At 42.9% G+C, this 19,515-nt stretch overlaps 1 protein-coding gene across 12 annotated transcripts in view; it reads left to right on the top strand.

Annotated features, from left to right (window-relative positions):
• The window catches only part of KMT2C (lysine methyltransferase 2C), a 286,602-nt gene that overhangs the window by 203,486 nt on the left and 63,601 nt on the right, over positions 1-19,515 (top strand). For 8 of the 12 annotated variants that reach the window (XM_021079123.2, XM_085005082.1, XM_021079130.2 and 5 more), the window contains 7 exons: positions 165-329; positions 1,060-1,169; positions 1,688-1,753; positions 3,006-3,218; positions 9,735-9,863; positions 11,800-11,919; positions 15,626-15,756. In XM_021079123.2, the coding sequence (XP_020934782.2) occupies positions 165-329; positions 1,060-1,169; positions 1,688-1,753; positions 3,006-3,218; positions 9,735-9,863; positions 11,800-11,919; positions 15,626-15,756 (934 nt within the window). The remainder of the gene's footprint in view (positions 1-164; positions 330-1,059; positions 1,170-1,687; positions 1,754-3,005; positions 3,219-9,734; positions 9,864-11,799; positions 11,920-15,625; positions 15,757-19,515) is intronic. The other 4 variants (XM_085005084.1, XM_021079126.2, XM_085005083.1 and 1 more) reach the window with 1 other exon arrangement.

A 19,515-nucleotide genomic window follows, 5' to 3' on the forward strand; every position in this document is an offset into this window, starting at 1 on the left:
TGCGTAATACATGTTTGCAACAATAGATTCCACTAATCAGAAAAACTTGCAAGTACGTGTTCAGTGCTTTCCCCTTGTTCTCTTGATGTGTATGTACTGCTTGGATTTCAGTAACGAAATAACTGAGTAAATAAGACTGTGACTTGAGGGCTGTTGGATTCCAGGTGTGTGTGGTGCCGACACTGTGGAGCCACGTCTTCGGGCCTGAGATGCGAGTGGCAGAACAACTACACGCAGTGCGCCCCCTGCGCGAGCCTGTCCTCCTGCCCCGTCTGCTGTCGGAACTACAGGGAGGAGGACCTCATCCTGCAGTGCCGACAGTGTGATAGGTACTGCACCACCTTTGCCAGCCTCGGCAAGCTTGCCTCGCTTAAATACAGCGAAAGGAAATTGAAAAATAATTTTCTTCTCTTTTAGTTTTAAGAAGTATCATTTTTCCTTTCCAGATTTTTAGTCAGCTAGAAACTCAACAGAACTTTCCTGTTTGATAGTCTCCAATCCAGGCTAAACATTTTTATCTTGGGGCTTTTTGAGGCTTGAGGTCTTTCATTTTGGTGGGGTGTTATGGTGCTATGTTAGCCCTGTACTTGTAGTACTAGCAGTCCCATTGTTTCATGCTCAAGACTCTGCCCACCACTTCTTTGTCCTGTGGCAGGGTAAATTTTCTTTCCCGGTGACCGTTCAGTGTCACTTCCCTGAGCTGTGTCTCCTGCTCAGCCTGTGCATCACTGGAGCACATATGTGCTGCCCATTTACAGTTGTCTCAGGTCCCTTCTGCCTGCCCTAACCAGCTGCTTTCTTCTCTCTGAAATGCTCAGTATGTGATCATCCTCCTCCGGCCGTGTGCTTTTGCTTCCTTCCTAGTGCTTGTTCTCATTCCTTGGTTTTCTCAGCTCTCACAGTTTCTGGGAATGGTCAGGAGAAAGGGCTGGTGACTGCAGCACGTGAGATCCTGGCCCTTTAAGGTTGGAGGCTGTCACCTCCTCCTGTAGTTTTTAAAAGCACGCTATCCACGTATTTCTTTCGTCTTTTTTGAATGTACAAATATGATCTTTTTAGATGGATGCATGCAGTTTGTCAAAACTTAAATACTGAAGAGGAAGTGGAAAATGTCGCTGACATTGGTTTTGACTGTAGCCTGTGCAGACCCTATATGCCTACATCAAATGGTAAGAGAATAATTTAAGTGGCGAGTCTTGCGCGTGTGTCGCTCGCATGTGCTTGATGTCCCTCACCGGGGAGCAGGCTTGCCTCTGCTCCTTTTCCTCTTTTTGTGAAACTGTTATTTGGACAAGTCTTTTATGACAAATTAGTTACTTTCTGTTGCAAATGAACTCTCAGTGTAGTAAAACACGTTCTTACATAAAGGAAGTAAATTAAGAATGTATTTTAGTTATAAAATGTAGTTTTTGCTTTCACGACTCGTAATCTTGTAGTTATTAGCAGTGTGTGGCGCTCTAGTACACTGGCTCTTTATCTTGAGCAGTTTTCCTCCAAAGTGTGTGTATTTCCTCCACCACGTCTCCTTATTGCTTGGTCGCGTTTTAAAGACAGCTTTTAATTCTATTTAGTGTTCAAGCATTTATTTCAGTAAAATGGGTAGGACAGTAGAAATCGTATCATCTGTAATTGTTAATACACGCTTTATCTTTTCCGCAAAAATTACATGAGTTTTTTTTCATTTCAGTGCCTTCCTCAGACTGCTGTGAATCTTCACTTGTAGCACAAATCGTCACAAAAGTGAAAGAGCTAGGTAAATCCTCAAGTGCTTTATGCGACCGTTCTTTACGAAAAGCAAAGAAATGCTTGATTTATATGACTGACTTGCCTCCTATTAGGTGAATCCTGCTTCGTCGTGTGGCTGTTCAATCTAAACTCTCTAATGGTGGTAATTATCTCTAGAGTTACACATACAGTATCTTTTCTACAGATCTCAGCAGATCAGCAGTGGAAATAACCACCTTTGAAATAACTGTTAACGATGTACTTGTTTTGGCTTCAGTGGTACATTCCTGTGTCGAGTTAGCAGTTAGTCAACCACTGATACATTCCTGTGTCGAGTTAGCAGGTAGTCGAGAGGAAGGCCTAGGTAGTAAATGGAGGTTCCTTCAGAATTAATTCATTCTCTTACTGTGTTTGTCTGTAATAGATCAGCCTAGAATTGTAATTAACATAAAACTATCATTCTTTTGCCTACTTCTATGTGATATCATCTGATAGAAAAACATTTGAATAGTACCGAAATTATTCTCATGAACAGCACTTTTGTACACTGAAAATTCTGAAGGATTTCTGTTTATTTAGCACCTCTTCTTGTAAGTGATTATGTTGATACTTGGATTTCCAGATGGGCTTCTGGAATATCTTACTTCTCTTATGTACATTGATGCTCCCCTTTTTGTCTGAAAGGACACCCTAGGACAAGGCTCTTAGTGGAGGAGCTGAAGCATTGCTCGTAGCTTCAGGGCTCTGCTTTTTAAATCCTTGTATTGATATATGAAAATAGAAATGCCAGGAAGATCGTTTTTAAAAGAGTACCACCTTTCTGGAGTTCCCTTCGTGGTGCAGTGGTTAACGAATCCGACTAGGAACCATGAGGTTGCGGGTTCAATCCCTGTCCTTGCTCAGTGGGTTAAGGATCCGGCGTTGCCGTGAGCTATGGTGTAGGTCGCAGACGAGGCTCGGATCCTGCTTGGCTGTGGCTGTGGCTGTGGCTGTTGTGTAGGCTGGCAGCTACAGCTTCGATTTGACCCCTCACCTGGGAAACTCCATATGCCGTGGGAGTGGCCCAAGAAATGGCCAAAAAAAAAAAAAGTACCGCCTTTCTGCCTATGACTCAAGTAAGTTTGACCGATTATTCTTGGTTTTAATTGAGGACTGTTAATTATTTGTGCAATTCCTAGGTAACTGGTTTAGAGAAGTCACATTCCCTTGAGATAAAAGGATAATCCTTCAAAGTTAAAGTGAGAGTTTTAATTCATGTCTTTGGGATGTTGTCCTTTTAGACCCACCCAAGACCTACACCCAGGATGGGGTGTGTTTGACGGAATCAGGGATGACCCAGTTACAAAGCCTCACAGTCACTGTTCCAAGAAGAAAACGGTCAAAACCAAAGTTGAAATTGAAGATCATAAATCAGAATAGCGTGGCTGTCCTTCAGACACCTCCGGACATCCAGTCAGAGCATTCCCGGGACGGCGAAATGGATGATAGTCGAGGTAATGCTTGTCTGTTTTCCATGGACTGTGTCTGCAGAAACGAAAGCCTGTCAGAGGGCTTTTTAAGGGGATGTTCTGCTGGCTCACGGCGACACCGCCCTCTCTGGGTGAGTGGCCTTCTTAGACTTTGCCTTTCCAGGCTTCCTTCCTTTTACGTATCCTTTTAGAACAGACCCATGTTACAGAAGTGTCCAGGAGCATTCTATCTTTAAAGGTCACAGATGGGAAAATTCAGTTTATTAGAACGTTGCATAAATCTCCTTAGATGCTATGAGCTGCTTCTATTTCATGGTTAAGTTAAAGGAGGAATCGATCCATGCATTTTGGAAATGAAAAAACCATCATTAGTCATCAAGTATAAACTTATATTCACAGATGTTCTTCATAAACCATCTGTTTGTAAACATTTGATTGGAATAAATATTAAGGTTTTTCTAGCTGAATTCTTGAGATGAAAAAAATAACTCCAGTGGTGCTTAATTCAATGTGAGTTTAATTTTTGCTTATTTCTGAGGAAGATCACCATAGGCTGGTTTGTTTCTTTTTAGCTGACTCAAAAATCAAGTAATAATTACTTTTGTTTCATAACATGTTGTCATTCAGCAGTATTTATTGGAGACCCACTGGGTACCAGGTGTAGGAAGTCACAGCAGTGAACAAAGCAGATGAAATTCTCTGTTCCTGGAGCTGATGCTTTAATGTTAGGGGGAAAGACTGTTACGCATGTAACATATAAGTTAATACAAACGTGTTTGGCAAGTGCCCTGGTGGAAAAATACAGAAAGGGAAATTGGGAGCAGGAGCAGCGGTGCGAGGGTCCCATGAAGGGAGAGCCATGGTCTGAGCAGAGGCCGAGAGTGGATGGACGAGCTGCTTGGTCATATGGGGGACGAGCAGCCCAGAGCCCGGGAAGGCCCGTGCCGAGGCCCTGGGCGGGAGCTGCCTGCTCGCTTGGTGACCGTGTGGAGACCGGCCTGTCGAGCCCAGTGAGCAGAGGCTGAAAGGAGTGAGGAGGCGCGAGATGTGAGGAGAGGGGGCTGACTCGCCCGAGCCCACGCGGACTGGCTCGAGGAGGCTCAGAGGAGTGTGCATTTGCCGTAAGTGGCCTGAGAGGTGGTTGGAGGTTTCTGCTGAGAAGAGCAGCATGGTCTTATTTATATAGTATTTGTTTATTTTCCTTTTGGGCCATGTCCATGGCATGTGGCAGTCCCCAGGCAAGGGATCGAACCCATGGTGCCCGTTTGGCCTGCATTACAGCTGCGGTGATGCGGGATCCTAACTTGATGTGCCACAAGGGAGCTTCTTCTGTTTGCATTTTAAAAGGAACCCTCTGCTGTGATGGAAACAGACTTTTAAGCTCAGGAGTTGTGGCAGGTAGCTCAGTTAGGTGAGAAGATAATCATGGTTTGGAATGGGTCTGGCTCTTACGTGCTCCCTTTATTTATCATCTGATCCGCACTTTTCTTTTGCAGTGGTGTGTTTTTGGGTCTGTGTGATTGGAAGAAAAGCTTTCTGATGCTTATGTAGAACCCATTTTCAGGTACCACTGAACAGAAGTTTATTTTGAAGTTTTAAGTGATTGGGGCTTGTGAAGAAATGGTCCCTGTATCTAGGCGGAATTGATCAGATTATCATCAGCCAGAGTACAGCAAAGAATTGTAGTTTCTGAAGATTCTAGAAAACGAGTTCCCTGCTGGCCTAACAGCTGTGGCTCAGGTCACTGCTGTGGTGAGGGTTCGATCCCTGGCCCAGGAACTTCCTCATGCCATGGACATGGCCGAAAAGAGAAAATGCCTGAAAAATGGTTCTAGTCCCTTAAATCTGGGAAATGCTATATTTCACAAAATCTGAAAGGTTTCTTGAGAGTATACATTAATTCCCAAAGTATGAGATCACAGAGCCTTTTAAAAACAAAGCATCAGTAAAACAACCTGAGAAGGTTTTCCCGATGTCTAGTGTTGCACAGAAGAGCAGTATGAGAAATGCTGGGTGGTTCTTCCCTGTGCACGTTCCAGGTTGATGCTGTCAGGAAGGACATCCCCGTGGAAGTCATACCGCAGAGTATATTATACACATAATACATGCTTAATTTTTGATTCCACAAGAGTCTACAAAGTGCAGATGAACTTGTGATGCTCCTGAAATATTGCAGCAGAATCCAACTTTTTTTGGTTGTTTAACTCTGCTGAATGTTTCTTTGGGAAAATAAGTCATTAAATAATCACCTTAGCAATTCAGAAACAAACTCCTTGCGCAAGAAAAGCAGGCTTTCTTGTCACTCACCTCTGGGATCTGAACACCCTGTTTGTACAAAAAGTCCCAAGTCTGAAGCGAACAAAACACTGTCTTGTGTGTCTCAGGGGTGGGAACGCAGTGCTCTCCTTCTCGGTTGCTGGACCCTCATGACAGGGTGGGGTGTCTGGAGGCCTGGCTCCGATGGCGCTGGGTCCAGGCGGACATGGTGTGGGGCAGATACAGAGGAGCCTAGGAGAGGGAGCAGCCAGGTGGCTAGTTGTTACCGCCTGCAGGTGGTGAACCTGATTCCCTCAACTTCTTAAATTTTGTTTTTGGACAGGTAGTGTATTCACATATTTTAAAATTGAGCAGGAGTAGGTTATTCCTCTTTTCCCTGTCCTGCCAGTTCTCTTCTCCAGACACAGCCATTCTGTCTCCTCCCAGAGGTATTTTGTTCATGTGTGAGCTCATGGCTACCTATTTTTTGTTCGTTTTGTCTTACTGTTCTTTTCCTTTATGCTATTTCTCACTTTTCTTATTCCTTTGTATGGATGTAAATAACTCAGTTCCCTTATTGAGAGAGACCATTAAGTTGTTTGTTTTTTGTTTTTGTTTGTTTGTGTTTTGGTCTTTTATTGTGTTTCCTAGAATTTCATGTGTTTCTCCTTGTTTCTGTTCCTTATTTGGTAGACATACCTTGTGTTGTTTCTTGAGAGAGAAGGTAAATTTGAGAGCTTATGTACTTCTGGAAATGTCCCCTTCCACCTGACTGGTCTTTTCCAGGTTGGAGTTCAACTTTCCTTTAGCATTTTGAGGTCACCGATCCAGTGTCTTTTAGCTTCTAGTATATAGGGAACTTCATGCTTTGCATGTGGCTTGTGTTATCTCTGGAAGCTCTTAGGATGTTAGGAAATTCTTTGTCCACAGTGTTTGGAAATGTCTGCTTCAGTCTATCATGTCTTTCGTTTATTTGGTCGGACACTGAGTGGCCCTCTGCCTGCCACCGCACACCCTCCGGGTGAGGGAATTGTCTCCAAGCAGGGGTGACTCTTCTCTGTGCCCCTCTTTTTCCGGATCTTCTCTTCAGATTTGAAACACACTCAGCTCGTTCTCCCTGTCTTTTCTTTCCTCCTTTGCAGCTCAAGTCTTTGCATTTTACTCTAAATTTAATTTCCTTATTTTACCTTTCTGTCCCTCTACTGACTTTCATTTTTGTTTCATTTTCAGCTATCATGTATTAATCTCCAGGAGTTTCCTTTCTTTCCTTTGACTGTTCCTTTTCATAGCATCTTATTCTTGCCTCTTGGGTGTCTTGTTGTACCTCTTGGAAGATTAAAAACAAATTTGTTTTTGATGCTTTCTCCTACCTGTATACACTCTGTCAATTCCAGGTTGTTTTTTTTGTGGTCTTGGGTCTCTGTTTTTCATGTTACAGATAATCCTTAGTTGTCCGTGTATTCTTAAAAGTAGTGATTGGAAAAGTAAAACAACAATTTTTTAAAAGTAACAAATGAGGGAGTGAAAACACAGTGGAGGAGTTCCCGCTGTGGCAGGTGGGTTAATGATCCTGCTTGTCTCTGTGGCATTGCTGGTTGGATCCTCAGCCCCGCTCGGATTCAAATATTGAGGTCCTCCTTACAGCGCAGGGAACTATATCCAGTCTCTTGGGATGGACCATGATGAAAGGTAACATAAGAGAGGGAACGTATGTATATGTGTGACTGGGTCCCTTTGCTCTACAGCAGAAATTGGCACAGCATTATAAATCAACTATACTTTAATAATAATAATTTAAAAACCATGATGGAAAGCTTCCAGTTTGTGGGTGGTATTTATTGGTTGAATTAGTTTTGCGATCTGTGTTCACTGTTGAGAGAATCCCATAGTGTCAGTACCTTGAGACATTACCCTTGGACTAGTCAGGTTTCCCAGAAGAGTCTTCACCTCTCCTGCTTGGAAAGGAGAGGTTTAGCTGCTGCCTTTCTGAGAGTTTAGTGGGGAAAGGCTCCAGGGGAGAGAGGGTCAGCATTTGACAGGCCTGCCGTCACCTAATCCTGTTTCCAGTTTAAGAATGGCCAGGATTCCCAGGTCCTATCAATTTGAATGGCAGCCTCCCAGTGTGTGAAGCTGGAAATGTCATGGGGATTATGGATTCTGCATTTATTTATTTGCTTACATCTTTTTCTTTCTTTTTGTGGTTTTTTTTTTTTTTTTGCTTTTTAGGGCTGTACCCCTGGCATAATGGAGGTTCCCAGGCTCAGGGTCGAATCGGAGCTACAGCTGCCGGCCTGTGACACATCCACAGCAACACCAGATCTGAGCTGCATCTGCATCCTACACCACAGCTCACAGCAACGCCGGATTCTTAACCCACTGAGCGAGGCCAGGAATTGAACCTGCATCCTCATGGTTCCTAGTTGGGTTTGTTGACCACTGAGCCACGACGGGAATGCCAATTTAGTCTTTTTTACATTATTCTTATTTTTTTCTATTATAGTTGGTCCACAGTGTTCTGTCAATTTCTACAGTAAAGCACAGCATAAGGCATATATAAGTTCCAGAGGTTTGATTACCATGGTTTTACAATCACATTCTTCTGTAAGAACTGAGCTTTTGTATGTATTACTTAATTTCATTTATGTCATTTGGTGAAAAATTTATTGAATACCTATTAGGTACCATGCTAAGAATACAGCTGTTGATAAGAATCTTCTAGTATCTGCTTTTAAGGAGCATTTAGTCTAGCAAGGAAACAGACATTAAAAAAACCAGTGAAGGATCTCCTGCTGTGGTGCAGCAGGATCAGCAGCATCTTGGGAGCATTGGGACATGGGTTTGATCCCTAGCTTGGCACAGTGGGTTAAGGATCCAGCGTTGCTGCAGCTGCAGCTTAAGTCATGACTGTGGCTCCGATCTGATCCCTGGCCTGGGAACCCATATGCCGTGGGGGAACCATTTAGGAGTTCCTGTTGTGGCACGGTGGTTAACGAATCTGACTAGGAACCATGAGGTTGCAGGTTCAATCCCTGGCCTTGCTCAGTGGGTTGAGGATCCGGTGTTGCTGTGAGACTTGGTGTAGGTCGCACACCTGGCTCGGATCTCGAGTTGCTGTGGCTCTGGCATAGGCCAGTGGCTACAGCTCCGATTGGATCCCTAGTCTGGGAACCTCCATATGCTGTGGGAGCAGCCCTAGAAAAGCCAAAAAGACATTAAAAAAAAAAAAAAAGAATTAAAATGTGGCATAGTGTTAATGAACAGAAGCATTGTACTATGGGATGTGGCCTTGTCCAGACATCAGGGTTGTGGTTATTCTGAATCCTGAAAGCTGAGTAGATGGAAGGGGGCAGAGTTGGGGGAGGTAGTGGGAGAAAGAGCTTGATGTGTTCAGAGGACAGAGGTGAGCTGCTGTAGTGGAGTGCGGTGAAGCTGGAGAGTTTACAGGACGCCGATGTAACGGGCTCTTCAGTGTGAACTTGATTTGAGGCCACTGAGAAGACGTTACAGAATTTTTAAGCAGAAAATTGATACATATTTAGAGAAAGATCACTGCGGCTGCAGTTTGATTATTTATTTATTTTTTCGAGGCTGCAATTTAAAGAACTGATTTGAGAGGAAGGTAAGCTGGGAGGCCGGGAAGTTAGATAGGAGGAGAGGGCATTGCTGTAAGTCAGCTTGGACTGAGATGGTAGCAGAGGGAAATAAAATGCTTTTGAGAGATGGTGAAGGGTCTTGATTATAAGAGAAAAGACGTTAGGAATTTTCAGGCTGTCCCTCTGAATTCTGGCTTCTGCAGGGTACACTTCATGCTTTTTAAAGATGACAGGTAAACCCCGAGAAAGGGAGAAGGTTCATCTTAAGTTAGTAGTTCAATTTTGTATGTAGAGTTTTCAGTAACTAGGTAATACCTAATTACACACGTAGTTTGAGCCCAAGAGAATGCCCAGGCTAGACAGACAGCCTTGAGGTCTTGGACCTGAAGACATAGTTAACAGCAAGGGAGTGCTACGTTAAGTGCAAATTGATGTGCAATTGTCTGCGCGTTCTCTGTGCGTTTCCACTTCCCTGAGTCAGAGGTTTCTCTTGGGGAGCACAGTGCATACGTAGCACGAGCTTTGCAGCCCCTCCCCTCGGGTCCTTTTCCATCTCGTTCTGTGCTCTCCCTGTCAGCTGGGATGCACACCCACACTGGCTCGGTGCCCCTTTGCTTTGTCTTTCCTGTCAAAGAGGGATTGTGTATTTGATAGCTGTTCCTGTATCGTCTGTGCATTTACTTTTTTCCAGAAGGAGAGCTTATGGATTGTGATGGAAAATCAGAATCTAGTCCCGAACGGGAAGCTGTGGATGATGAAACAAAAGGAGCAGAAGGAACAGAGGGCATCAAAAAGAGGAAAAGGAAACCGTACAGACCAGGTACTGTGCCTGAGCTGGACATCGTAGTGTAATCAGAACGTCATTAACTAAGACAGATACAGTGCTGAGGGCTTCAGTTACAATGAAACAGTCAAGGTGAAACATTACTTCTTAACAGCTCCCTAAATTCAAACTTGTGTGTTGAACCTGACTCATAGCCATGAGGCCATGGGTTCTACCCCTGGCCTTGTTCAGTGGGTTAAGGATCAAGTGTTGCTGTGAGCTGTGGTGCTGATCATAGACGCAGCTCAGATCCCATAGGCGTGACCCTAAAAAGACAAAGGACATACACACATACACAATCCCACGAAAAAACTTGTCTATGTTGATGCGAGAACACTTTTTAGCTGACAGATGACTTCGTTTGGGTATGTGAATCATTTGTAGTAAATCATTATCTTAATGCTCACCCCAAATGTTAGCCATTTTGTTAAATGCTTTACTAGATTTGCTTTTATTTTATACTTGGACTTTTAAAGCCACTTATATATTTTCCCTTGATGGGTACTTCTGAATTCTTGTAAGTTTTAGCATTCACTTTCTAATATTTCGTTTAACTTATTTCAGTTTTTATGTAGGACTGCTAGTAGGTGCACAGTATGGAGGTGACATGACAGGGTCCTTATGCCTCTTAAAATTGCAAATTGGTTAATAATGTGACTCATGTGTTCAAAACCCTTATTTCCTGTCTGCCTCAGGGGAGGGGAGAGAAAAGCCATCCTGCTTGTCGCATTTTATTTGCCTTATTGAAATGGTCACAGTACAGAACTTGTAGGCTTTCTTTGGGCAATTTATTAATGTCCGTTTATCAACCACTGGGGTATTGTATTGAATCAGTTCAGTATGCTTCTGATTGCTCATACTTTATTGGTTAAGAGTGATCTAGATACCTTTAGATGTGTAAGGAAAAACTGTATCTTTCAGACCTTAAGAGGTCATCCTCCCTACAGATGGATGGGCCACATCTGTAACAAGGGCCTGGATTAGCTTCTTCCAAATCATTGTATGAAAATTACTTCATTGCTTCTTAGTTACGAGGCATATAAACACACTTACTTTTTAAGATACTGCCAGTTTCCTTCCAGGAACTCATGCTTAAAGGTTGGATTTTTGGTTTTTGTTTTTCCTTTTTGTCTTTTTCCACTGTATGTGGAGTCACCCAGGTAAGGGACCCATTGGAGGGGCCGGTTAGGTCACACAGTATGTTGTTAGACAGCTGTATCATGTGACAGACGTTGTTAGTGTTACTGTGTGTCAGGCACTGTTCTCAGTACCTTGAGTGCATTCATTTATTTCGTGTATTAATTTATTTATAACATATTTGCAAGGACGCGCTGTATGTCATTCCTGTTTTTACCAGTGAGGGAACTAGAGCAATGAAAAGTTAAATGACTTGCTCAAAATCTAGTCCTGACCAGAATTACAGAGTTTGTTTCCAGATTTTGTGCCCTCTCTACAGAGCTCTCTCTGTCTCATGTCCGAGAGCCCTCACTAGAAATAGCTAGACAGATGCCCTGGAAGCCATGGTGATTGCTGGGTTTGGGTCACATCTAGTCGAGTTTGTGTCTGTCTCTGTTCTCCCTCAGCTCACACATAATTTGAGTGATGATCTATGAGTTACTGACAGTAAGCAAGTGAGTATGACTTACTGGACGTTTACTGTGGCATCGTTTAGGAGAAGAGATGCATGCAGTCTTCTGCACTTGTAATGTTATTTTTCCTCTTTGGTTAGTAATAAGGTAACAGTAGCTTTGACCTCTTTTATTTGCTTATTTCTCAACTCCTACATTTTGCATCAGAATGAGATTTAAATTAGCCCACATTGAATTTGGGAAATCCCTTACTCCTTAAGACTAAGTAATTTCACCCTATTTACTATGGAAATACAGGGAGAAATTCGTTATTTACAAGACTGCCTAATTTCTTTTTTGGCTAGGTATTGGTGGATTTATGGTGCGGCAAAGAAGTCGAACTGGGCAAGGAAAAACCAAAAGATCTGTCATCAGAAAAGATTCCTCAGGCTCCATTTCTGAGCAGTTACCCAGCAGAGATGATGGTACGGTATTGGTTTTCTTTGATTTAACCCCTTTATCTTGATACACTTTTGAAAAGACCTATCCTAGGTGGTATTACAGTAACAACCTCATTGCTTCTTAAAAGTGATCACAGAACTTGAGTGCTTGTAAAGTTCTGCACTGTAGAAATGAGGGTCGATAAGAAGCTTATTTAAATCCAAGACTCTATTGCTTTGAGATTTCACTCCCCCTTCCCGCCAAGTTGAACATACACCGTTTAGAGACTGAATCACTTCGTAGTAGTCTGGTACTTTCTGGTCATCTCACAAAGGCCCTTCTTTGCCTGCCTTAGCTAATTGGCATAACATTGGAAACTTATAAGACTATGTAGTTGAAAGTGACAGAGTATCCCAATAATTTTTGACAGAATTGTATAATGTTTTAGAAATATATTTTCCAATTAATATTCCGTCATCCTTACGTAGAGCTTCATAGAAAGCTAAGTCATTGTTTAAGCCGTATAGCTTAAGAATTGTTTCTCATGAAGACTTAGTAATTTATAATGTCATGATCTGTATGCTTTATGTATTTTAAATATTTTAGGTAGAACGTGAAGAAAAATGAGATGTTTTTAGCGTGTTCTTTGAACAGAATTCTTTCCTTACTGTGTGATAGAGTTTTAGCCTGTGAATTAATTTTGTAAAAATTGCCATACGTCTTTGAGGGGAAGCATGACAGTGGTTTAAAGAAGTTTCTCTTATGACTTAGCGTGACCATAACCGGCCCCAATGAAGAACTGCGGTATGTTAGGCGTTCTCTTGCAGCACAGTGGGTTGAGGATCTGAGGTTGTCACTGCAGTGGCTTTGGTCGCATCTGTGATGTGGTTTCAGTCCCTGCCCCGGGAACATCCACCTGCCATGGGCGTGGCCAGAAAAAGAAAAAAGGCATTTGATATATTCAGTGAAACTGGTTTCTGTGTTTTCTGTCTTTGTCGCTACTCTGTGTTCTGTGTAATTTCAGTTTCATCATTTAGTTCAGTATTTTGATTTTTTTCATGTCATCCGTTGAGTTTTTGTTTTTCTTTTTTGGCTGCCCCACAGCATAAGGAGTTCCCTGACCAGGGATCAGGTCCAAGCTGCACTTGCAGCCCAGCCTTAGCTGCAGCAGCACTGGATCCTTAACCCACTGTGCCAGGGATTGAACCTGCATCCTGGCACTGCCAAGGTGCTGCTCATCCCAGGGTGCCACCGCGGGAACTCCAAGTCTTTAATATATTATGCATGTTTTCCTTTTCTAACTACCTTTTTGATATTTTAACACTTGGTAGTTTCTTTTTATAGCTTACTCCTAGTTTCAGTCATCTTTTATTTCTTCTCTAATTGATTGAGAATATAAGATTTTTTTTTTTCCCAAGGGCCACACCTGGGGAATATGGAGATTCCCAGGCTAGAGGTCAAATCCTAGCTGTAGCTGTCAGCCTATGCCACAGCCACAGCAATGTGGGATCTGAGCAGTGTCTGCGACCTACACCACAGCTCACATCAACGCTGGATCCTTAACCCACTGAGCGAGGCCAGCGATTGAACCTGCATCCTCATGGATGCTAGTCAGATTCTTTAACTGCTGAGCCATGATGGAAACTCCACATCTGCTCCTACTCTGTATATTTCTCACCCACCTCCTGGTGCTTCATTTCATTGTGTTTATTGTATGAGAGAGATACCCATGTATCAAACAACATTTTGGAGTTCCTGTTGTGGTTTAGTGGGTTAAGAAGCTCTCATAGTGTCCATGAGGATTCATATTTGATTCCTGGGCTCGCTCAGTGGATTAAGGATCCAGCGTTGCCTCTTAGACAAGGCTCAGATCTGATGTGGCTGTGGCTGTGGTGTAGGCCAGTGGCTACAGCACCAGTTCGACCCCTTAGCCTGGGAACCTCCACATGCCACAGTGAAGCCCTAAAAAAGAAAAAAGAAAAAGTTTTTAAAAATTGTGAACCCATAGTGCTTTTAGACTGTTCTTTGAACTTTGTGCAAACTGAATTGAAGTTGGTTCCATTAGAGTATATTTGCATTTGTTGCTGCCAGGAAGATGAGGAGTTGCTACCCCAGGAGTCCTTAAAGCTAAATGCTTAGCCTTACGTTTTTTTGTCCCCCGATGGTAAAACATTCAGGTTCCTTACACATTGAGCTTATGAACTCTCAGGGAAGATTTTCATTTTTTTGCCTTTCTACCCAGTACCTTACTCAGTGACAAAACGGTACAGCAGTTTTCTTTGCTGTCAGAAGTGGGGAGTGGGATAGGGGTGTGTGTTTCTCGTTGAACCAACCCTGAGTGTGGAGGAGCCCTTCAGGGTCCCGTGGCCACACCTGCGGCATATGGAAGTTCCTAGGCCAGGGACTGACTGAATCCAAGGTTTAGCTGTGACAACACCGGTATCTTAACCCATCGCCCTGGGCTGGTATCAGACCCAAGCTTCTGCAGCAACCCAAGCCACTGCAGTCAGATTCTTAACCCACTGCACCACGGCAGGAACTCCAGGTCCCACCTTTATACCCGACACATCTAGTGAATTTTTCCACCTTGCGAAGAGACCCTGGGTTTTGTCTTCTATTTCCCATTCCACATAAGGCTCTGAAAACTGGAATTCAAGGTTGCTAGATCATAGCAAAATTTCGGAGAGCTTTATTTCTTTCTTTGCTTATTTCTGGGTTCCTGTTTTACCTTAATTTTTGGTCTTGGAAAATTATTTTCTGGTTATATAATTGGTTTTTTTTTAATTGTTAAAAAATAAAATAGTAGAGGAGTCCTCTTGTATCACACAGGTTTAAGGGTCTGGCATTGTCACTTCTGTGGCTCGGGTTGCTGCTATGGTGTGGGTTCAGTCCCTGGCCCAGGAACTTCCACATGCCATGGATGCCCACCCCTCCCAGCCCCCACACAAATATGTGTGTGTGTATCTTTGTCTGTCCATCTATGTAGTCTGGCAACAAAAGAGCCCACGCTGATTTTCAGAAGGGCTGTGCCTTTTGAGTATATGAGAATATCATTTAACTGCTTGCCTTCTGCTTTAAGGGGTGTACTTGTTTCATTGCTAATTTCATAGCACAGCTTTGAATTTCTCTGATTTTTCAGATTGAGCATCCATAGCATGTTTATGCACATATTCATGGACAGTCATATTATCACAATATATGTATAATAGGTACCTAATTTGCCTGAACAAATCACTGAACTCTGGATTGAAGGACACATTTTAAAAAAGACATTGTGGATAGTCCCAATAAACTCTACAAAATGATTGCACCTGCTAAATTCCCTTGAGTAGTGTACGATTAGCCATTTCTCCTTACTCAGTAGCATTGAGTGTGTTTGTTTGTTTGTTTTTTAGTCTTTAACAAATTGTCAGCATTAAAAAAAAAAGCCAAGTTTCTGCTTTGTAAGGAAATACTCATCAAGAAAGTGTAGGAGCCAGGCTGATACTAAGTAGATATGAACTTAAATTTTTGTGATACTTAAAAATTACTAATAAATATGCTTTCAGGTCTCTCTGTGAAAAAGCTCGTTGGTCAAAGTCGTTATGCCGTGTACTTTAAACTCATGCGGTTGTCAGTTATACCTCCATAAAACTGAAAGAGAAAAAGCTTGCTTATACAGAACTGTGGGACTATATATATGTTGCAGAGTTGCTAGATTGCATTTGATATATTTATCTGAAAAATTTAAAAGCGTGGTTATTGTTTCAGGCTGGAGTGAGCAGTTACCAGATACTCTAGTTGATGAATCCGTTTCTGTTACTGAAAACACTGAAAAAATAAAGAAAAGATATCGAAAAAGGAAAAATAAGCTTGAAGAAATTTTTCCTGCCTACTTACAGGTAATATTTTGCTTTGTATTATGTATTTGTTAATGAAAGAAATATAAAGTGAGCGTTGAGTGTTTAAGAACAGTTCTGTTGTTTTTGTGCATATTTTCCTTGTTTTCATCAGTAATCATGAATGCCATTTTTACCTTCCAGGGGCCCTTAAAAATTACATTTACCTTTTTTGTGCTTTGATCCTTTTCACAAAGTTCTTTTTTGTTTGTTTGTTTTGTTTTTTTGCTTTTTAGGGCTGCACCCGTGGCCTATGGAGGTTCCCAGGCTAGGGGTTGAATCAGAGCTATAGCCGCTGGCCTGCGCCAGAGCCATAGCAGTGCAGGAACCCTGACCCACTGAGCGAGGCCTGGGATCGAGCCCTCACCTTCGCGGATACTGGTTGGATTCGTTTCCTCTACACCACAACGGGAACTCCAGAAAGGTCTCTTTTTCCCTCAGTGTTTCACTTGTAAATTTCGGAAGCCACGCAGAGCTCTTTGGGCTAGGAAAAGCTCATTCTTCCAAACCCGTCACAGCTGTGCGCTCCACAAACCCGGGTCTGGTGGGCACCTCCCTTTGCCAGCACGTTACAGTGATTACGCCCACTGAATGAAGACAGGTTTTAGCAGCCAAGGTAGAGACCCAGTGAACCACGGATGCAAGTGGAATTGTTTTCCTCTTCTGAAGTAGACATCATAGCCTTCCATATGAAGAAATATGTTTGATAGATGTGGGACTGTATGAAAATAGAAGCCCTTCTAGTTCATCTCGTAAGTGTTAAGTCATAGAAGAGTTCAAGGCCATTGAAGAAGCGTTCAGTTGACGAGTTCTAGGTCCATTGGAAAGAGCCCCATATGAGAAATAGGACTGAGCTTAAGCAGCTGATTCTGGTTCCATGAGCGTGTAACTCATGCTTCCTGGCCCTTGTTCCTTCCTGTGTGAAAACCGAAGTGGGACAGGGTGACCACCGAGTGTCCATCCGATGTCCCTCCCACACAGCTGTGACCAGAGTTGATGCTTCATTGCTTGTGTCGTATGTTTTCCTTTACCTTACTTTTCCAGTTAGTGATTACTAGTTTAATTGGTTGTAATTAAAATGCATTTCCTTTCAATTAACATACAGCTTCCTTAATTTTTTGGGTAATTAGAAGTATAAAATTCAAATACTTACTTGAGTGAAAAACTATATATTGAGTTCCCGTTGTGGCTCTGACTAGTATTCATGAGGATGCAGGTTCGATCCCTGGCCTCACTCAGTGGGTTAAGGATCCGTCATTGCCCTGAGCTGTGGTATAGGTCGCAGACGCAGCTCAGATCCAGTGTTGCTGTGACATAGGCCAGGGCAACAGCTCTGATTTGACCCCCAGCCTGGGAACCTCCATATGCCTTGGATGCAGCCCTAAAAAGACAAACAAAAAACCTTCTATATGTGATAAATAAGACACAGTTACCTTAAGTATGTACTATTTGAGTGTGACTTTCTATTACACAACTAATATCATTAGGGAAATGTCCATTTTAAAGATTTACTTTTTAAATTCAGAGTCCAGGGTTTGGGTACCACTCTGCTACCATTTAGCTGTGTGGTCTTGTTCGGTTTAACATCTGTGTGCCCCAGTTTTCTCATCTATAAAACTGTGATAATGCTTATTGCACAGAACTGTTGAGAGATTAAATAAGAATTGTGTATGCTAGGTGTTTAACTTTTTTTTAAGGCCACACCCATGGCATGTGGAGGTTCCCAGGCTAGGGGTCCAGTCGGAGCTGTAGCTGCCGGCCTATACCACAGCCACAGCAATGTGGGATCCAAGCTGCGTCTTTGACCTACACCGCAGCTCAGGGCAACACTGGATCCTTAACCCACTGAGCGAGGCCAGAGATCAAACTCAAGTCCTCATGGATGCTGGTTGGGTTCGTTAACCTCTGAGTCATGACAGGAACTCTAATTTTGTCTTTAGCGAATGTTTTTTTTTTTTTTTGGTCTTTTTGTCTTTTGTTGTTGTTGCTATCTCTTGGGCCGCTTCCGTGGCATATGGAGGTTCCCAGGCTAGGGGTTGAATCGGAGCTGTAGCCACCGGCCTACGCCAGAGCCACAGCAACGCGGGATCCGAGCCGCGTCTGCAACCTACACCACAGCTCACGGCAACGCCGGATCGTTAACCCACTGAGCAAGGGCAGGGACTGAACCCGCGACCTCATGGTTCCTAGTCGGATTTGTTAACCACTGCGCCACGACGGGAACTCCAAGCGAATGTTTTATTTTCCCCTATTCCCTTCATATACCCATGCATTCTAGCTTTGTACCTTTTAAAAATATGTAACCGTGATTTTGATGTTCAGGGGATAGACCCATTGACTGTCGAGACTGTCTTTAATTGCATCCTCTGTGTCGTCTGCTTTCTTTTCACCGCTCTTCTTAATCATCCTTCCTGGGAGTCAGGAGTGGATGACAGGCTCTCCTCATCCTGATCCTTCTTGATCCTCCTCTCAAGTATAATCTATCTTCAGAAAGCTTTCTTTAGCTTTTTTTTTTTTTTTTTTGCTTTTTTAGGGCGGCACATGGAGGTTCACAGGCTAGAGGTCCAGTTGGAGCTGTAGCCACCAGCCTATACCACGGCCTGCACCAGAGCTGTGTCTGTGACCTACACCACGGCTCACGACAGCACTGGATCCTTAACCCACTCTGAGGCCAGGGACTAAACCATCAACCTCATGATTCCTAGTTGGGTGTGTTTCCACTGTGCCACGATGGGAATTCTAGGAAGCTTTCTTTAGCTTTTTAATGAAAGTGTGAAAACAGACTATTTCATACTACGGTAAAAGAGCCTTTAAAAATATTGGATCTGATTTCGTGATCACTTCTGTAATCTTAAGTGTTGATCTGGGGTGTTTCTTTTTGTGTTTACCAGTATCATAGATCTTTTGATATGAAGGAAGCTTTTGTGATGGTGCTGTTTCCTGGACATCTTGTGATAGCAGTTGTGTTTTTTTCACCATTGTTTGGGGCAGGGGACTGGGAAATAATAGTGTTATTAAGAAGCTATTAAGAATTCAGTCAGATGGAGTTCCTGTTGTGGATCAGTGGTTTAAGGACCCAACATAGTCTCTGTGAGGATGGGGGTTCGATCCCTGGCCTTACTCAGTGGGTTCAGGATCTGTCATTGCCACAGTCTGCAGTGTGGGTCACAGATGTGGTTTGGATCCGTTGTGGCTACGACATAGGCCAGCAGCTGCACAGCTCTGATTCAGCCCCTAGCCCAGGAACTTCTGTAAGCCACACGTATAGCCGTCAAAAGAGAAAAAGAATTCAGTAAGTTTTTTCCCTGTAGTTTTTCTTTATTAATCATAGCAGTGTCAAGATAAACTATAAGTAATTGTTTAATCTACCCAGTAGAAATAGTTATGTGGTCTCCTAAGAGCTGGTGGTACCACGTGGCCGTAGGAACCCCTGTGGTAGGTCAGGGCATCACTGAACATTATTAAGTCAGAAACTGCATGCAGCCACTCCCTTATGTTAACGGCAGGAGATAAAAAGCCACCAAAGTAGTCAAGAATGTTACAGTTTTTGAGAAATATCACTAAATTCATCATTGGCCCTGGAAAGAAAAAAATTCTTGGTCCTTGTTATCTCAGGTTTATGAAATTTATACTGAAAGCATTGAAAAAAGGATCTGTAAAGTTCTCAGGTGCTTTCTGCTAGTTAGCATTTTCCCCAATGATGAAAATATTGATAGTATAAGAAACAAATCATCTTCTGTCCAGTGCTCTGTTTTTCTGGGC

This window comes from Sus scrofa, chromosome 18, assembly GCF_054392235.1.
Source record: "Sus scrofa isolate SSC_HxYL_T2T_F1_AM1 chromosome 18, Sscrofa_HxYL_maternal_Yorkshire_Landrace_v2.0, whole genome shotgun sequence".
Taxonomy (NCBI): domain Eukaryota; kingdom Metazoa; phylum Chordata; class Mammalia; order Artiodactyla; family Suidae; genus Sus; species Sus scrofa.